The sequence below is a fragment of the Schistocerca nitens genome, chromosome 1 (genome assembly GCF_023898315.1).
Source record: "Schistocerca nitens isolate TAMUIC-IGC-003100 chromosome 1, iqSchNite1.1, whole genome shotgun sequence".
Classification (NCBI taxonomy): Eukaryota; Metazoa; Arthropoda; class Insecta; order Orthoptera; family Acrididae; genus Schistocerca; species Schistocerca nitens.
Genome location: NC_064614.1, coordinates 374588195 through 374604658, shown reverse-complemented (window position 1 = coordinate 374604658; position 16464 = coordinate 374588195). Strand labels below are relative to the sequence as shown.

Below are 16464 nucleotides of genomic sequence, written 5' to 3'. Positions count from 1 at the left end.
TAAATGATTTAGGAGGAAGTTGTTTGACAGTATATTGTAGGCCTCGGAAGTGTGTCGTTCAAGGAAGGTAGCGCAGAGAAGCGCCGCTACATCTCAAGATACTGGAGCGGCCGAACCGGTGTGATTGTTGCAGGCGACGGGCAGCGAGCGAGCGGTCTCTCCCCCCACGGCGACGGCGGCAGCGGCGGCAGCCGCACGGTGCTGCTGCCTGGCGGCGGCGGGGAAAGGCGCGCGCAGAATGTCGATATGCGCCAGTGCGAGAGGAGGCCGGCTGCGCGTCGGTGGCAGTGGCGCGCCGCGCTCATGGCAGGCAACATCGTCGCCGAGTGGCTGCGCTCGCTGCGACTCGGACAGTACGCAGAGTCGTTCCTCGACAACGGCTATGACGACCTGGAGATTTGCAAGCAGGTCGGCGACCCCGACCTGGACGCCATCGGCGTGCTCGACCCCACGCACCGCGCGCTGCTGCTGCACTCGGTGCGCACGCTGCGCGAGCAGGGCGCCGCGTCCGTCTACTTCACGCTCGAGGAGACGACTGCGGCCGCCGCCGCCGCCGCGCTCTCCTCCGCGTCCTCCACGCCGCCCCCGCAGCCCCCGTCAGCCTCGACACCACCCCCTCCGGCGCCGCAACAACAGCAACAACCACCGCAGCAGCAGCAACAACAACAACAACAACAGCAGTCACAACAACAGACTCTGGTGGCGTCTTTCGACGACATCAAGGAGGCGCCGCTGTCTGGTCAGCAGACGCGCGGCCTGCTCGGTCCCAAGTACGCCGACGAGTACGAGGAAGGCAAGGCGGAGCTGGTGAAGATCCCGCGGATGCAACTGAAGCGACTGCTGAAGGACCGCGTGGCGCAGGACGGCATCAGGCTCAGCAATCAGCCGTACTCCACCTCGGTAAGTCTGCGCTGCCACGCGCGCCGCGCCGCCCCGCGCCCAGACACTTGTGGACGCGGCACGTGCTCCGCGCCTGTCATTCTGCCGTCACTCGCCGCATATCTGCCAGCTAATACCAGACAAGTGTGTAAACTTGCAGAGAGAGAGCCGTCAGCTAGTATTAACAAGTGTTGATGGCTACAACTAGATCGTACTGTCAAATGTTGTTGAATGGGTCAGTACGTCTCAACCATTAAATGTATCTGAATGTGTTTAATGTCCCACAAATCCCATTATTAGTGACAGGTTGAAACTTCGTGTAATTCCAGAACTCTAACACTACTTTAAACTATCGCCCTTTTTTCAGAATGTTTTTCCCAATTTGATCGCAAAGCTTCAACATGCCATTCTCTAATTTCTTTCTATCTTTCAGCTTGAACAGTATTCGCCTCAGTAAATGCTATGCGCAGGATTTAGAAATCCCTACCCCGATATAATCTTATTACTCCTCGGTGGGCCTGCATGCAGGAGACATCAGAATTTCATTCCGGAACACTTCTTGATAAATCTCTTTCGTTATTGCGTTTGATAGTGTATACTGTCCAGAGCGTTCGACAAACTCATGTGTATCACAAAAAAAAAAAAAAAAAAAAAGAAATCCGTCATTGTCGATTCTTCTCTTCTCTCTACACGTTCGATATTATCGGATGGGCAAACGAGAAATGTCATACACACTGGATCAATATGTCAGGACAAGTGCTAAGGAAGTTATGGAATGACCATAATTCAGTCTCTCTGTACATCATTAGAATGAAATCTCTAATTTAAAATTTATGAATAAGAAAAGTGATCATTCATCCACCAAGAACGTACTTTCAGATAATGACAAATTAGCTGACTATATTTCTCTTCCAGCTTTTTTTATTTAATTACATGGAGCATTTTAACGTTTCAATACATTTTCACGTTCTTGGACCTACCTTGATGGGGAAGAAGATTTTATCTATCACAAATATGGTTTCTGAAAACTTGGCTATAAAAACGATGGTTCGTTTTTTACGACGAACGACATAGACACTGCCAGTCATCTATTTTTTTATTTAACCCGGTAACAATTCTCTGTGGGAAATTTTTCCCACTGTCAGATCATTAATACATTACTTTCTTTATTGTCCGTGCGAATATTCGATTCCGCTTTCGTGCGTGCGAAATCAGCACGAAGATCTACAGGTTAGTACCAAACTCACCATGAGCGATGAGACACAGCCAAATGCACCACTGTGACCGATAGCCAGAAGATTAAGGTTCATCTCATGGTTATTGATACAGGTAATCCATCCTAATCAGAAACGTCCTTTATATTACTGACCGAAATCTCAGAGGCAGCCCTTAGGAGACTTCTGAACGTAGGATACCTGTGAATGCCCCTTATTAACATTTCCTCTGTCCTCGCATTCGTTTAGCGCTCGCATGGTGAGAACTGCACTCTTCGCTGGAAATACAATCGGCGCGTTTGTCGTTCCCTAACGCCGCCTGTTGTACGTCAGTTTGGCTATTTAGTGTAGTGGTTACTTACTTGCCGCTGGCGGCCGTGGCACGATTCCGACACGCTGCCTTCGTGCGTACCAATTTCCACACGCAGTAAAAGTGCGTAACCGAGGCAGGTGAGCGTAGCGGAAGGACTCGTTTGATGCGCTTGCCATGCGTCTCTCGCAGTAACCAAAACTGCTGCGATGCGAACGGGATGTTCGTAAGCTACGTGTAGATATATTCTCTTTGGCTGGTGAATAGCTCAGGGAAAAGAACCCTGAGGGTGGGGGGAGTGGGGGGGGGGGATGAGATGGATTATGGATTGACATTATCGTAAATGACGCATCTGTCAGTACTTAATGCGCTTTTCTTCGTCGCTTTATATATTGCCAATTAGAACGGTGTTTTCATGGGTACGAAAACTGTAGTAGTTATTAATCAGCGAAACTAAATGACGAATAATGTGGATTCAATTACATTGTTTTTATTACTCAAGACACGTTTCAACGGCTCGGCCTCCTCTGCTGGATGAAAATTATTTATTTTGCATTATTTGTAGTAAGAGATAAGGAAATAGTTCATTGACCAAAATAAAATCGTCTCTCTTCATCGCAAATCTTTGTTGTAGTAACAGTTTCGTCGTTATCAGGACCTACGTGAATAACAAAAACTAATGAGTGACAAGTCAGGCCCAATCAAGACAATTTCGTATCTGCAAAAGAGTCTTGCTTATCAGTTCCCTTTTGCTCTGGCGTGCTGTTACATTCTTCATTTGTTTGACAAGTGCGACCTTTCGATCCTCACAATCCGTGACCGTTAGTATGTAAGAACTCTTAACTGCGTTGACACTCAGTTTTTGAAGGCAAGTCGTCTTACGAACTATGAAGATTTTATGTGGAAGGATCTGCTCCCGTCTACAATGATCAGTTCTGGTAGTTCTGATGGGGAGAAGTTTTGTCGAGCACTACTATCACCGTATTGTCTACTTATTGCTAACAATATTAGTTATCTTGGTAGGATTTCTGAAGTAATGTTCAAGTGATTGTGGAGGACAGTAAGATGGAACTGATTCAGATCATCCAGCTACACTCGACAGACTTCCCTTAAATTACAGATCAGTTTTATAGACACTGCAGCTATTTACCTATCCTGGTGGAGTATAGTTGTATATTTGCATCCTGCAAGCCAACGTATTATTTAGTATCACAGAGTCAATAGCCTCCTTCATATTCACTCAGCGGAAGGTAACGCAGAAAGAAAAATTCCCAATGTCTCTCCGTATAAGCTCAAATATATGGTTCTGCGAGTCATAAAATTCTTGGCAGAAAGCAGTTTCATTAAAGAGAGGGAGACAGAGCGGCGACTGCGGTCATCTAATTATATATATATATATATATATATATGGTTCCTACATGAGTATAAGGATTGAAACGTATTCATAAATTTCATGGTAGGCGCCGGTTCCTGGTATTCTCTAAATACTTTTTGTGAGGTACTAGATTGCTATCTTTAAGTGTGCATCGAGTATTCCTTAAACTGCCCCGCCGGTCAGCCAAGCCCGTGACTTCACACAGCCCTTCTTTTCCTGTGCTTACGTCGCCTCTTAACCCATCCCATATGAGAACCAGCATAGGAATTAGAATAACCTCTTTCGTAGATAAACGTTATTCTGCTCGTACCCTACAAGTGAATAGAAACCAATCATACTCTTCTTCTACAGTTGGGCCTAAGTGATCATTTCAGTTCGTATCACGCGGCATTCTTATCCCCTGCTATTTTTATTACACAGAAAACACCCACTGTGACCCATCGCGTAAGGCGGTTTAGTTGTAATAACACTGGTCTCATAATTGGTACGAGGTGAGATTCATATTCCTGTCCAGTCATTTTGGTTTAAGTTTTCCTTGCTTTATTTGTATCACAGGGCGCGAATGCCAGGATGGTTGCCAAAGGAGGGCTTTATCTGCGTTCACTAAGGGCTATAATGTTCCGCCTGTAATTACCATGATGTCGGCGGCGCGTCTTACTTTAGCCTTCCTTATTTACTTTAAATTTTGCCTCCCTAATCATGTAATAAGATACTATTTGATATGTATGTTTTCCCGACTGCATTGTCATCGAAATGTCAACTAATAATTGAACTTCGTTGTGCGTTACCCTTGTTATCCGTGTGCTGTGGGATTCCTTTGGTTTCTCCCTGATCCCTAAGCGCGGCAACGAGCGATGTGTTTTCAGCGCTGACCGCCCAATCTGCGGCTGCTCATTTGCTCCGTGTCACAGATTGTCATCCAGCGGGACGTTATTAGCCGATTTAGCCGAAAGCGCGCGTTCATTTTGGAAGCTTAATTCCGAATTCTGTATAATTCCCCCTACTCCCGTGTGTTTTGTGAGAGAAAACAACAAACATTGCTGCAAATTTGACGACGTATCTGCCGAATTAAACCCAGTGACCTGTTGTTAACGATCACGTACGTGGCAGTTTTCCGGAAGTGAGAATGCATTTTCTTGTCTGATACCTGCTCCTACGTAACTAGCGCCACATACAGATGTGGCAGCTGTGGAAATATCACAATGCATGCTCATATTTCTGATCTTTTCTCGGTGCGGCTGAGAGATGGTATGTCTTCGGTTTGGCACTGATCATTCCAGTTTCGCCCACAATATTTTTAATACTGACCTAACCGTCCTTATCATATGCTATGTCTGATCACTGCTTGGGTTCCGACCACACCGTGCGTCGAATTGTTGCATTATGATAAGAATCTGTTTCCGGGCACCCATTACTCTCTTTCTTAGGCGTTTGTTTTTCAGTGACCGCCGCCAAATTCCGCAAAACACACATATTTTATGCCTTTTTCTGCATGGAAGACGGCTAGAGATTGAGTGCTGGATCAAATCCTTGCTTAAACTGGAACTCCAGCCTTTGCTTATTTTCTGGTTTTCGCACCAACGTACTGGCTCACCGCATCTCATTTCGTGATTGTACTTCAGTCAGTTCTCAGCAAGAACTGATTCGGTGTCCTGTTTCAGTCGAATGTGTCGGTTATGCTCTTTGCGCCTCTCTGTGAATATTACAACACTCTACTCCACTTATTGTATTGCGTGGCGGGAAAGCGGGTGTGCATTGTAACTTGGTATAGACATGACCAGTATGCGCAGCGCTTAAAACATTTTCGTGGATACATTTACGCCAAAACTCTTTTAAGTGTGTCTTTGTGATTGAAACGACGTAAATATAATAAATTGTTACATCTTTCCATGGCAATTATAGTATGTTTCAGGAATAATATACGTCAAATTCTTCATTTGTCATATGGTATCAATAGATCCTGTCTTAATGCTCTGATCTGCGTATTACCTTATTTGAAGACGTTTGTGTTCCACCAGCTATGAAAAGGACAACATACAAATATGCCATAACTCAAAATTACGCTCATATAGTTAGCATTCTTCTATCAATGGCCTTTTCTTTCCGAGGCCAAGAATAGACCATAGGCAACTACGGGGTAGCACGGAGCCACGGGAAGACCTAGTTCCCCACGTCGCCCTTAGATGGCATTCTTCTGATCTGCTTACAATACAAGGTACAACGTTCATATGTGACGTGGTGTTCCGGATGCCTATATCGTCTGTAACATTACAAGTGCATTAGCGACCACGTTTCTGTTTGAGACTAATGGTTTTTTATGTATTTTTTTTCTTTTCTTAGGCCAAAATAGAACAAAAACCCGCTACATCTTTTATTTTTTGTCTTTCTCAGTACCTCTTTCGTAGACGATGTTTATTTTCACCTTTACGCACGCTCGTTTGGTATATGCCTGTATGCATTTGGTGTAAAATTTTCGTGTACTTGCTCGGTTAGGCTCTCTGTGTGAAGAAGTTCTCTAAATGTAGATGCTAGTGTATGAATATGAACACGACTAGCTCAGTTGTCAGGATATTATGCGCTAAAACGGAATTCTCAGTTCGGATGAACAACTGACTCACCATCTAACTGTATATGACTATGATGAGGGTAGCCCTGCACTGGCTCTGCCCGACGAACGTGGTCGAGAGGTAGAGACAGTTGGTATCGCTTCCGCCGCAAATTCATGGCGTTGGAGCTCTGGGAGTAGTATTGCTGGGCCGAGAACCCCAGGATCGTAAATCTGCAGCGGCTAACGTTCGTCCTTCCAGCCGCGCGCAAACCAATCAGCGCGGAATCCGCGGGCACCTGCAATACTCATCACGCAGACCCCCTCCCCCCTGCCGATGCTGCCGGTCGGCTCGACGGTCGGAAAACAAAGCTCTCGGCGAACCTCATCGAACCCAAAGACAAAGCACACTTCTTGTTACCCACCCGAAACTCCTTCACCGTCCTACATTGTTCCTTGTTACCATCGATTTAATCTTCTGCATAGAACATTTTGAGACTGTCACTCTTTATTTAATTTTGATTGACTGCAGCTTCATGAACATGGTCTCATCATTTGATGATACCTTTGCATTAACTTACGTTTAGTTAATGGATATTAAACCCGCTTCCATTTATAAGTTCCTGTTGCTTCCGTTCGCGAAGTATCGTATTTGAATAGGGTCAGTTGAAGAAGAAAGATATAACGTAGAAGCACTGCTCTCACAACCTTACAAAAAACAGGGCTGATGCAGATATTACGTACTCGTTAAATGCTCAGAAATAAACCGTCATAGCACACAGGCACACACGACATTCACAGAAGCCGCATAAAACGAATTAAGGCTGTGACGTCTGACAGAATAACAGATATTTAGTTCTGTACGTTGAACGGTAACACACAGTCTACAAACATACATAACAAGTTATCTACCAGCTCGAAGGTTAACGTACATAAAAGCTACACAGTGAAAAGTAAAAATAATACGACTTATTTTTAGTGAACGCTGCTTTGAGAAACATCATATAGGTAAATGTGTAATCCATTGAACGGTTTGATACCTCAAGTTATTAACCATGCAACAGAAAAAAACTTTAGTATTTACATTAAGCATCGCACGAAAGCAATTGATATACTACTCTGAGTTCTTACTCTTTTCGATGGCACTACAATTGTCATCCAAGTGTACTACTCTGTGTTTCACATACTCAACGTTTTTCGACCACTGACATTCAGGAGACATAATAATTAGTCGTCCCGTGTGTCTAACACAAGTATATACACGATGAATGCTGCCATAATGCACCATGCATATCTGTCATTGACAGTTGGATGTTACCATTGTAGTACAACTGACACCGACAATCGCGTTAGCAGTACTTCGTCATGATATGACAGAGTACCTTTTGTTGTTACAATTATACATACAGTCACAGTTTTCTCTAATTGCATAATTACGCTTTTAATTTTACGGCGCGCATATGTTGAATTTTCATGTTCTCTGCGTTACGGTGGCATTGAGTTCTATTATGTTTCTCGTTGTTGCGAATGTTAGACATGACAGAATTTTAAACTGAAATGCAATTTCAAACCAATTAATTATCCGTTTTGGTTGTATTAATAAAATAAATTAATGCAAAGCAAGAAATCTGTTTGAAAACCACTGATTGCGGATTTGAGCTCCATGGACATCGTCAATTTTTACAGTGCAGCAATGCTTTTTCCCACAACATTTCAACAATGTGGTTCGACGTACTTACAGTTCCCCATTGTGGCATTCGTGCTAGTTAGCGAACTCTCCTACACGACAGCCTTAAGTCGTGCAGTACATAGCATCCCTCTTTGCAATTAGAGACTCTACAGTGGTTACGCGGTATTAATCTTACAGCATCTTGTATCCCCATACCTAAATGCTGAAGAAGTACAGGTTGATGTCTGATGCAAACCGAAACAGTACCGAAAAGTAATTCATCTTTACTTTGCCCAGCCGCATGATTTCGTCCGCGATTTTTACAAAGCGGACACGGGCAGGACGACGAGACAAAGAGCAGGCAGTCCCTCGGCTACCAGCGGCAATGCAGCCCTAGTGGCTTGTTCTCCGTATCTCGCTGCGCAATGGAGGAACACATTGAGCTTCCGTCGGTAGCTGGCTTTCATTTGTAAGAAGCCGGCTGATATATTTGTCGCTGTCATATAGGCTAGGGTCAAACACAGCTGTAGCTGGACGGTGAGATCAATACGACGTGGGTGGGAGTTTCAATACACAGCGATAAGGCGCGCAGTCAGTTCGGCGTCAGACGCGTCCGATATCTTGGATGACGCGTGTGAGTCATCGGCAGAGCGAGCTGACACAAAGTTCAGTACCTCACCGAGGCCGTTAATCTGCGGCTCACGGTCTCGTTTAATAAACCGTGAGCTATCTCGTATGGAAACAATGAAACCCTTTCACAACCGAAGCTCTTTTATCAGTCGACAAACAGAAAATAAATCGATCCTCCATCATCGGGGTTGCTTTATCAACCTGTACACAAGACACAGTGGAAACGCTCTGGGTAGATTCGGATCTATTCCACCCTACAGGCTGTTGGTAACGTATGCAAAGGCCACTTCGTATGGAACGAAAATATGAACCTGAAGGTGTGTGTGTGTGTGTGTGTGTGTGTGTGTGTGTGTGTGTGTGTGTGTGTCAACCACCCTCCGTTTTATTACATTTTTGATTCGAGAGCATGGATACCAGAAATTGCGGGCGAAGTTCCTGCCAAATGTAGAAACGTAATATCTCATGTCACGCAGTAAAGCAACGGAATCTGTCAGACATGCCGCTTTCTAGGAATAAACTTGTATTTTTAGCGATTTACCTGTGACAGAAATCGGGCACGCAGTTTTCTGGAATCATTTATCGTCAACCGTCCCTAACAGACCAGTAGACAGAGGACGTCAAAGAAAAACATTTCTACCAGGCTTTGAGTCTTAAATAAGAAATTTTTAATTCTTACTAGTCAGAGTATGATGTGTGCACGTCCATTTCTTCACTTAAAAATTATCTAAAGCTTAAAACTAATCAGAAGTGCTTATTACACTTACTTAAATCTAACAGCCTGGTGGAAACGAGGTAAAAATAAAGGAAGGTCGGTTCGGATTTAACGTCACTTGGACGAGGAGTTGATTAGAGAAGGAGAAGGAGCTCGGATAGGGAAGGAAATCGGCCATGTCTTTCCAAGGAACCGTCTCGCTATTCCTGTAAAGCGATGTAGAGAAATCGCGGAAAATTTAAGTCTTGGTGGCCAAACGGGGTTTGAACCGTCGGCGTCTTTCTTTCAGGTGGTGGTGCCTCCCAGAGGAGGTCAAAGACAGAGGAAGGATATATGTGAAATCTTTTAGATTGAGATGCTGTTGAATTCTGTATATTCGGACAGTATATTTAACATATTGGTTTCAGTACATAAATCAGACCTCCTGGAAGGCGAGAGGGAACGAAAGCCATGCGCCTTCTCTACTGACGCCTCAGAAGTCCGTTAGATTTCGTACATATCTGCTATAGTGTTCACCTGCCTCCTTCGTGCCATTTCGGTGGCCCACTGGACGCCAATCTTAATTAGCAATTACCAACGTAAAAGCTACTTACTTCGATTATTGTTGATTGCTTCAGAATATCATAAACTAGGACTTAGCCCATTCAATTTAACGAACTAAATTAAGCAGCAGTTTGCATGAGCAACACACTTGGCATGCTAGTTCGCTGGCGGGGCGGTCCGAAGTATACAATTAACGAAAAAGTGACTAGATACGTGGTGTGTAAACTGGCGTAGGGACTCACATATTGTTTGAGCACAATAATACCAGTTTATTATTTGCAGGACGAAAGTATTCCTTGAGAAATTATTCAACCATGCGTGCCACAATCATCACCTAATAAATTGGTTCTACGGTGTAGCTACCTCTAATCTACACACCCAAAAACACTGAACTTTTCGATACGATGTCATTATCTCGACACGTACACTACACAATGCTAGTTAAAGTTATTGTCTTAAGAAAGAAAGAAAAACAAATTCTTCTACTGCGTATTTGTGAAACAAAGCGTTGAAATGCATGTTTTAGCGACTATGAGCACTACGTCGGTCTCAGGCGCTACTGTCATGGACTGTGCGGCTGGTCCCGACGGAGGTTCGAGTCCTCCCTCGGGCATGGGTGTGTGCGTTTGTTCTTAGGATAATTTAGGTTAAGTAGTGTGTAAGCTTAGGGACTGATGACCTTTGCAGTTAAGTCCCATAAGATTTCACACACATTTGAAGTACTACGTCAGTATCACGTCATTACATACATTTGGTTTCTGCTTAAAGCAAATAGATTGTTTAGGTAGGAATAAAGACTTGCATAACATTTTGAGGCGAGACACCAGAGAGGTTTTGCCGACGGTCTCGTGGGAAAGCATTTCTTTCCTCACGTATGTTGGTGCATTGCTTTCCAAATACATGTATATTGGATCTTAAGCGTATCTGCTTAGCGAAAATGGACGTCATGAATCATGTTGATTGTGGTGTTTATGGTGTTGTCGATGGATAGATAAGGCGAAACACTATGCTGATACACAACCCACTACTCTCGAATATCATCGAAAGAACTGCCCAACTTAGCGTCCTTATCTGAGAGACGGATCAGCAGCAACAGTATCACATTCCCTCATTCGTCGAGACAGTGCAGAGAGGTTTGGGATTTAAACCAGGGCATCAATACTGGTTAGGAGCTGTACGGCACCACTTCTCTTCACACTGCCGCTCAATACTTGCTGATGCAAACTAATTCTACCACCGTGATTTGAACCGGGTATCTACGAAACGAGCACCAAACCGCTAGTTCCTTTAGTAACATCGTGACCAAAACGAGTGGTGAAGAACAGATAATGCCCCTTGATGCTTACGGCTTTATTTTTGTGTGTCCTATCGGAAGTGCGATCTCAGTTAATGTTCCAATGCATGACGTCACAGAAAAATATGCAGTCTTGACCGTTACGTTAACTGACAATGGCCGAAAAGGAAGTAACGAGGATGTGGATTTATTAGATAACCTAGCAACGCAGTCTTCTCATAGCGGCAGCCCACGCGAAGTGTGTTACTCTACCAAACAGGCAGCAGCTTACGTAAAAGAAAAGCGGCTCGCAGCATCTGCCGGCAGCGCCGGAAGTAATTGGTCTAATTTGACAGCATTAAGTGCCCCTGATCTTAACTCGGACGGGCGTCGTAAATTTTTATGCTAGACATTATGCGCAGGGGACCGACGTTGCCGTAGGATCGACTAACTCATGTTTATACAAGTCTCCATTCACATGCTATTACGTGCAGTAAATACGAATAAAAGAATTACCTGGCCCTTACGTGCAATAGCGGCGGAATCTACGACCCCACACTTATAAACGGATTTTTGACTTGGCGCCGTCAACAGAGGTTCGGTATTCGCGTCTGCTGGTAATTCTGCGAATTCTGTGCATCGTTGTCTAAGCACTTCAAAGCACTCGGTATTCGTTTCACGAAGATTGGTAATTATTCTATCAACTCGTACGAGTTTCTTCACAGAATCAAATGTTTCCTTCGTTGCTGTCCATTCTTACCCCGTAGCCCCTGGAATCACCACCTGTATCAGAAACTTAGTGCTATTCGATATTAATTGTCAGTACAAAGTCAATAGAAACTGTAATACCCAATTTATTAGCCTGTCACTGCAGTGGTTGTATGTCTAATTTGTGCCCCACTCGAAAATTGTACAAAGTTCTTCGGGGATATCTGTAAGACAGACATGGTCATATTTGCAGAGTAGACAAAGGTAAATAGCAGAAATAACTGAACAAAAAATCACAGAGATAGAAGCAATTAGGCAGGAGTAAATTAGACATATCAGCATGCCATTTAAACAGAAATACATTGAATTAGGAAATCAGTATTCATAAAAATAAACTTTTTTCATTCCGCAACAACAGTCCAGTAACAAACGCTTTATAAATACAAGGAGTGGTTATAAAATAAGGGAACTAATACTGTCACAGAGTAAGTAAGCATGAGCCAAAGATGGACGACCAATAGCTGCGAAGCGTAAAGCCATCTCAGTCGAATGCTCCATCTCAGGCCTGTAGACAAATCAGTGTGACCATGGCCTTCGTTTGTGTAAGCGCTGTTATTTTGTTTTTCCAGAAAAATGGTAAGTGGAGGCATAGAGAAACGAAATGTCGTGCAATTTCATACGAAACTTGGAAAAACTGTTACTGAAACCTATCTTTTACTAAAATTATATGGCAAAGACTAGTTATTACATACGCGAGTTTTTGAGTTGTTCAAGCGTTTCCAAGATGGCCGAGAAGACTGAAAATTACTCGCACCTGGGACGCCCTTCAACATAAGAAACGGATGAAACTATCAAAAAAGTAGGTTGTCTAATTCGATCAGATGGTCAGTTAAATATTCGATCGATTGCTGAAACTGTAGGAATTGACAAAGAAAGGGTAAGGCAAGTTTTGCATAATCTATTTAACAGTTTGTTAGAAACTGGTGCCGAAAATTCTCACGATCGAATGAAAAGAAGCTCGTGAAAATTTTTATGCTCACACTTTGAATACCAGTGAAAATGATCCCAATTTCTTGGAAACAGTGATAACAATTGACGAGTCTTGGTTTTAACGCTTATCATTCAGAAACTAAGCGCCACTCCATGCATTGGAAGGGCACAGCTTCACCGAGACTGAAAAAAAGTTCGAATGAGCGAATCAAGATTCAAAGCGATGATGACTGTTTTTTTCGATATTTATGGAATTGTGTATCTTCACTGGGTTTCTGAAGCTCAAACTATTAATCAACATTAATATCTGGAGGTCATTACTCAACTCTGTGGAAAATAAGAAAAAAAAAGACGAGAATTATGGAGGAACAAATCATGGGTTCTGCATCAGTACAACGCACTGGCTCATACCGCATTGTTTGTTAATAGGATCCTAGCGAAGTACAGCGTCGCAGTGTTAGACAACGCACCTTATTCCCCTTACCCAGCACCCTGTGACTTTTATCTAATCCCCAGGTCAAATCTGCATTAAAAGGAGCAAGATTTCAGTTCGGTGAAGCTGTGAAAGAAAAAACGGCACGCATCATCAAGGAGCTCACAGAGACAGGCTTCCAGCACTGTTTCCATCAATCGAAAATTCGCATGGAGCGTTGTAAGGATAGAGGAGGAGAGTATATTGACAGTGACAGTAACTAAATATGCATGTTTTTGAAATAAAATGTTATGCAGCAGTATTCCCGTTATTTTATAGCCACATCTCGTAAACTACAAATGGAATTTTTAAGAGAAAAAATTTATGCTGCTGGAAGTAGCGACTACGACTGAAGTTACGCGGGGCCTGAATCTCTTGGTCTTCGCCTCATAAGATTTGACATCGATGATCCATTCTTTTTTACGTGTTACACCTCTGCTATTCCGTGCTTGTTTAAGCAGCTGAGGATTGGTCCAAATCCCCTAGCCCACCACACCCCTCCCTCTCCCCCCCGTCGCCACTACCACTTTCTGCTATAAAAATAACAAACCGGCTTAAGTTTTGTCTTACAAAGATCGCAAAAGATCTGTAACTAACGTTTAGTATAACTAAAACCATTCCGACAGTAAAGGAGCAAACGTGGCCCCAGAGTGAGAGATCAACTGGAGTAGCAGCACCTGCTGAGAGGCGCTCCAGTAAAGATTGGAAACGGCAGTTCTTGCGCCACGCCGTGTCCAACGGCGTAGAGGTCGTTGAGCGTGAAGCTGAACTTCGCCTTCCGACATCCCAGACTTTTTTGTTATTGCAAACTGAAAGAAAAAACTGTAAAAAGCTGCTACATGGAGCTTTACTAAGCTTTCATACATTTACATTTTGTTTCAATGTATATTACAACTACTTAGCTTGACGCGTTTAAAGACTTACTTCGTATGGAAAGTCTGAAGCTATAGTAAAGTTGTACGTAAAATATCGTATCTTGATTTGTGTTCCTGTCTAACTAATTGTATTTGCAGAAATTATACTAAAAGTGGTACCCGCCGACTTGTGTTAAACCACAAATCCTCTTTACGCCGTTAGTACCCATATATGTTTCAATAGTTTTCAGTTTTCATTTAATTCCTGCTATTTGTTTCCCGTTCTACAGCATTTATGTAGTGTTCATGTTCAGCAACTCATGGCTTTTGACCGTGTTATTACCTTCTTCTACACCAACAAAAACTACGAGATACTGTCCAGAAACTATGAATAGATGTTGAGAAACAAGCTACAATTTCGATACATAATTTAATGGAGGCCCATTAAGTGACGAAACATAACTAGGTTAAAAAAATGCTTTTCCAAAAATAAGGGGAATCCACTTCTATTATGACATTCAAAATATTATTTCATGTCCGTTTAGTATGCACGGCTGACCCAAGTAGCTATTGGATAATAATCCGTTACCTGAGGTACAACTATTGAAGTCGTTCAAGCAAGTGACCATACTATGACACCCATAATATGATTCCTTTTCGCATCTCTTGGAAGCCGAATTGGTCGCTTGTCTAAAAGTGGCTCATGACACGTAGCACTGACAGGAAACGACCCCGCACAGCACACCGCCCTCGGAATTAGTTTACAACAGAAATGTCTCTCACTGTTAGCGTACAAAAACGAATTACATGACTCATGGCGAAAGCTTTAACTCCCATATCTAAAAAGAAAACTCAGAAGGCTACATGTTTTTGAGCCCATGTGGGGAAAGTGTAGTGCGTTTCAACTTCAGAATAAACTTTCCTACAGTCATTCGCTGCTTTGAAAAGATTTCTGAGAATCCAGCATATTAAAGGTACATGCTATTTAGTTTTCTCCGACTTAGAAAGTCCTTCTGAGCTAACATGTGGATGTGCTAAATTAATATTTCAAGACGTTTATGTGCTATCAGTTAAGATTTTACGTGTATGTAGAGCAATGTAATACCGCCAGTCACTCAAACTACTGTATAAACATTTCTAAAGTTTTATTTCAGTCGAAAAATATTAAACCCGTGAGCAAGACTAAACCTCACGCTTTAGTATTCTTGTTCTTTTTTTGTGTGTGTGTCAGCGCGTGTGCGGTTGACGAAACTTGGTTCAACTGAATGCACGTTTCCTTTTATGCTCTGAAAATTCAGAGGAATCACAAACGGCTTTTTGTTCTCAAGTTTCAGAGAGGTCAGGAAAATAATATTTAAGGCTTTCATTAAGAGATCGCCAGGAGGAGTAAAAATTGGTACCTGCTCAGACATTTTTGGATATACTGATATAATCATTCCACTCCGGCATCGCATCGTATTACACTCCTGTTAAAATATTTCTTTGAACATCGTCTCTGGTGGAAGAAAGACTGCTGCAGTTCCGAATTGATACATCACATTTCCAGCTAAATTGTGTTGTAGCGAACATTTTTGACACATTGAAATTATGCCAAAGCACCAGTCTAACATGAAAACCTATATTTCGCCCTCTCAATTGCAATTTATATCTGACTATTGCCTTCACATCCGATACTAATTTTTGCTAAAAATAATTGTGGTTCTGTTCACTGTCTTCGCATAGCGATACTATTCCTGGAAAAGTCACAGACAACATGTACTATCTAGGAATTTTGTTCGTTTCCTCATTACGTGACACAACTTGCGATAGCTTTCTGGTCTCTTGCTGCGTAGAAAAAGAGCAACAGTGAAAGGTTGCCACTGACACAGTAACACGCTTATTTTTGCTGCGATAAATACACTACGAAGTTTCTTGCTGAGATAGTTTTTTCTTTTCTTTAAAAATAAATATGTTTAGTGCCTGTTGCCTCTAGAATTCGGTACAGGACATGTCAATACTTATTTATATGCATTGTTATCAAATTCAGTGTACATGAAAACTAACGTCATTGTTATTTTGCGTGTTTTGAAGAAGGTAAGGTTCAGCACTTCTCCATTCTCTTCACCTGATGCGTTCTTTTTTTTTCTCTTAGATGGATTCCGAGTAAGCAGCGGAGATATTTTTACAGATTTGCTTGTTCGCTTCGTTTCTTACGTCAAACATCGGGCTTGACAATACAGTGACAAAAAATAAATAAAATGGATTCATACAGGGACGAACCGTGTTCAAACACCGTCCTGCCCTTCTTATA

The 16464-nt window shown here is 42.8% G+C and overlaps 1 protein-coding gene across 1 annotated transcript; it reads left to right on the top strand.

The window, feature by feature from the left end:
* Positions 1 to 269: 269 nt before the first annotated feature.
* LOC126248324 (sterile alpha motif domain-containing protein 5-like) lies at positions 270 to 1074 on the top strand. The gene has a single exon (XM_049949256.1). It carries the CDS (start codon positions 304 to 306, stop codon positions 1072 to 1074), a length of 771 nt encoding a protein of 256 aa, XP_049805213.1. The 5' UTR covers positions 270 to 303.
* Positions 1075 to 16464: the final 15390 nt, after the last annotated feature.